This window comes from Acomys russatus, chromosome 13 (assembly GCF_903995435.1).
Source record: "Acomys russatus chromosome 13, mAcoRus1.1, whole genome shotgun sequence".
In the NCBI taxonomy this organism is placed as follows: Eukaryota; Metazoa; Chordata; class Mammalia; order Rodentia; family Muridae; genus Acomys; species Acomys russatus.
Genome location: NC_067149.1, coordinates 16,677,172 through 16,679,933, shown reverse-complemented (window position 1 = coordinate 16,679,933; position 2,762 = coordinate 16,677,172). Strand labels below are relative to the sequence as shown.

At 63.5% G+C, this 2,762-nt stretch overlaps 1 protein-coding gene across 1 annotated transcript; it reads left to right on the top strand.

The window, feature by feature from the left end:
- The first annotated feature begins 526 nt into the window (after window positions 1–526).
- On the top strand, window positions 527–1,204 carry LOC127196822 (histone H1.10). The gene has a single exon (XM_051154584.1). It carries the CDS (start codon window positions 601–603, stop codon window positions 1,168–1,170), a length of 570 nt encoding a protein of 189 aa, XP_051010541.1. The 5' UTR covers window positions 527–600; the 3' UTR covers window positions 1,171–1,204.
- Window positions 1,205–2,762: the final 1,558 nt, after the last annotated feature.

Here is a 2,762-nt window from a genome sequence, read left to right as displayed (position 1 = left end):
GACCGTGCTAATCCTTTCCAAACCGGGCGCCCCCCTCCTCCACGCTCCTGTCGCCTGGGGTACACACCTCTGTGCCCCTCCACCGAGCCCTCCTAGGCGCAGGGCGCCTCTGTGCCGTGCAGTGGGCTCGGACCCTGGCCAGGGCACACTGCTGAGGGTGCACCCGCGTCCGGGAGCCGCGGGTGGAGGAGCCAGCGGCCGCGGAAGGCGATCCAAGAAGCACAAGTTGGCGCTGGCCTGGGCCCAGGCTGTTGTTGTTCTCAACGTGGTCCGCCACGGCGAAATAAAAGCAGAGCCGGGCGCGCTCTCCGCCAGAGCGCAGCGCGCACGCCCAGAGCGCCGGAGCCGGTGCAGCCCCGCCGCGCTCCCTGCAGGCTCTCCGCACCCCACCTCCTCCTCCGCCCCAGCCCCGCCGCGGCCGGCCCGGCCCCCGCCCGCACCCCAGCCCTGCCGCCGGGTCCTAGGCCCGGCCGCGGCCGCTCCCGCCTGGAGCCGCCGCGCGCCCCCAGCCCCCCGGCGCCACCGCGGCCCCTCGCCTTCCTCTTTCCGGCGCGGCCCCCCGGCTACCGCGCGCCGCCTGCCACCAACCCGCTGGCCACCATGTCGGTGGAGCTTGAGGAGGCCCTGCCGCCGACGAGCTCCGACGGGGCGGCCCGCAAGACGGCCAAGGCGAGCGGCCCTGCGGCGCCCGCGCAGCCCAAGAGAAGGAAGAACCGCAAGAAGAACCAGCCGGGCAAGTACAGCCAGCTGGTGGTGGAGACCATCCGCAAGCTGGGTGAGCGCGGCGGCTCCTCCCTGGCGCGCATCTACGCCGAGGCCAGGAAGGTGGCGTGGTTCGACCAGCAGAACGGGCGCACCTACCTCAAGTACTCGATCCGGGCGCTGGTGCAGAACGACACGCTGCTGCAGGTGAAGGGCACCGGCGCCAACGGCTCCTTCAAGCTGAACCGCAAGAAGCTGGAGGGCGGCCCGGAGCGGCGTGGAACCTCGGCAGCCAGCAGCCCCGCGCCCAAGGCGCGCACGGCAGCGGCGGCGGACAGAACGCCCGCCAGGCCGCAGCCCGAGCGGCACGCGCACAAGAGCAAGAAGGCGGCGGCTGCTGCCGGCGCGAAGAAGGTGAAGAAGGCAGCCAAACCCAGCGTGCCTAAGGTGCCTAAGGGCCGCAAGTGACGCCCCCACGGGCCGGCGACATTTTCGAGTTTTCTGTCTCCACCCCCCATCCCCCCACCCCCCAGTGTACCAGTTCCGTAGGGTTCAGCCTGGCCCACGTCCCCGCTCACTCTCCCCTCCCCGCCCCTCCCCCAGCGATGCCGCGTTCTGTTTGCTTTAGGTTTTTGAAACGGCCCTGGCGACGCCTCCATTGGCTCTCACCCTTGGCAACGGCCGTCGTCATGGTTACCGGCCCGGCGGCGCCAATGGCCTAGCGGCGCCTGCCTGCTGTACCCGCCGCCGGCCACTCCGCGCTCCGGTTGCGCGGCACCCTGCTCTGCCCGCCGCCCTCCTGGGGCGCAATAAACGGTTCCAACCTTGACCCTTGTCGTTGTCTTGTAAGCGTTAAGAGACTGTGGGGGGCGGATCGAGGTTCACAAGATGAGCAACTAGTTGCCCGCGCAGAGATGGGACAGGTGTGCCCTGAGAGCCTAGTGGAGCGCTCATAAGAAATGTGTGCGTTCCCAGCCTTGGCTCATTGCAGTGTCTTAACACATACAGGGTAGCCGTCCACATGCTGGGAACTAAGCCTCAGGATCTAGTCTAACATGGTAATTTTTGCCGAATGGAAGACCTGGGAAGTTCTAGAACAGTGTGTACACATACAAAGTGGGGTGAGCCGGGGCCAGGGTTAGGTGAAGAATACAGGGTGCTCTTTTCCTGTGTGTTTTTTCCTTTAACCGGGAAGGGCCTTGGAAGTGGCTGAGGGTGGCACTGGACCAGCCTTTCTTGGCAAATGTGATCATGAGGCCGACTCAGCCACTTAAACACAGTGGTCACTGCCTCATGAAGTCTGGTACCTGGCTGAAGGGTCCCTGCAAAGGGCATGGCCAGTACCATGTTGAATTGGGCCCCACCATCGCCAAGCTGGCCAGGGAGGTAATGACTCCCAGATGGCGGGCAAAGCCCGGATCATGATGGGGTGGGCATAGGAAACTGCCTTGCCCCTGCTCCATGGGTACTTTTGAGGTTTCCTGGAGGCTAAGAAAAGTGGGCTCGCCTTCCTATGTGTTCCCAGTACTCCACAGCTTGCCCTGTGGCTCTTCTCCAAATGCCAGTGCAACCCTAACCCGTCTCCAGCCTGCTAACCCTCTTTGGAGATGGTTCCTTATCTCCTGGGCTCCTCCGTATCTTTCAGGTTGCCGTTATTTCTAATTGTCATTCCGTTAACTCCCAACTCTGTACACCTGACTTACAGCGGCTTACCTGTCAAATGCTGCTCCATGGTCCAGCCCCTGTGACCCATCTTCTGTTGGCTTGTGGCTTCTGCCCCATGTCCAGGCCTAGGCCCTTCTAGACATGGAAGCACCCAGGGCACTCTTCAATAGGTGCCTTAGGGTTTCTATTACTGTGATGAAATGGACCATAGCAGCTTGGGGAGGAGGAAAGGGTTTATTTGGCTTACAAATCCTAAATCACAGTCCACTGAGGAAAGCCAAGCAGGAACCTGGAGGCAGGAGCTGATGAGGGAGGCCATGAGGGTGCTGCCAACTGGCTTACTCCTCATGGCTTGATCAGCCTGCTTTCTGTATCGAACCCAGCACCATCAGCCC

What these genes read in the sequence shown, in the direction of transcription:
- LOC127196822 (XM_051154584.1), top strand. Translation starts at nt 601, where the DNA reads ATGTCGGTGGAGCTTGAGGAGGCCCTGCCGCCGACGAGCTCCGACGGG.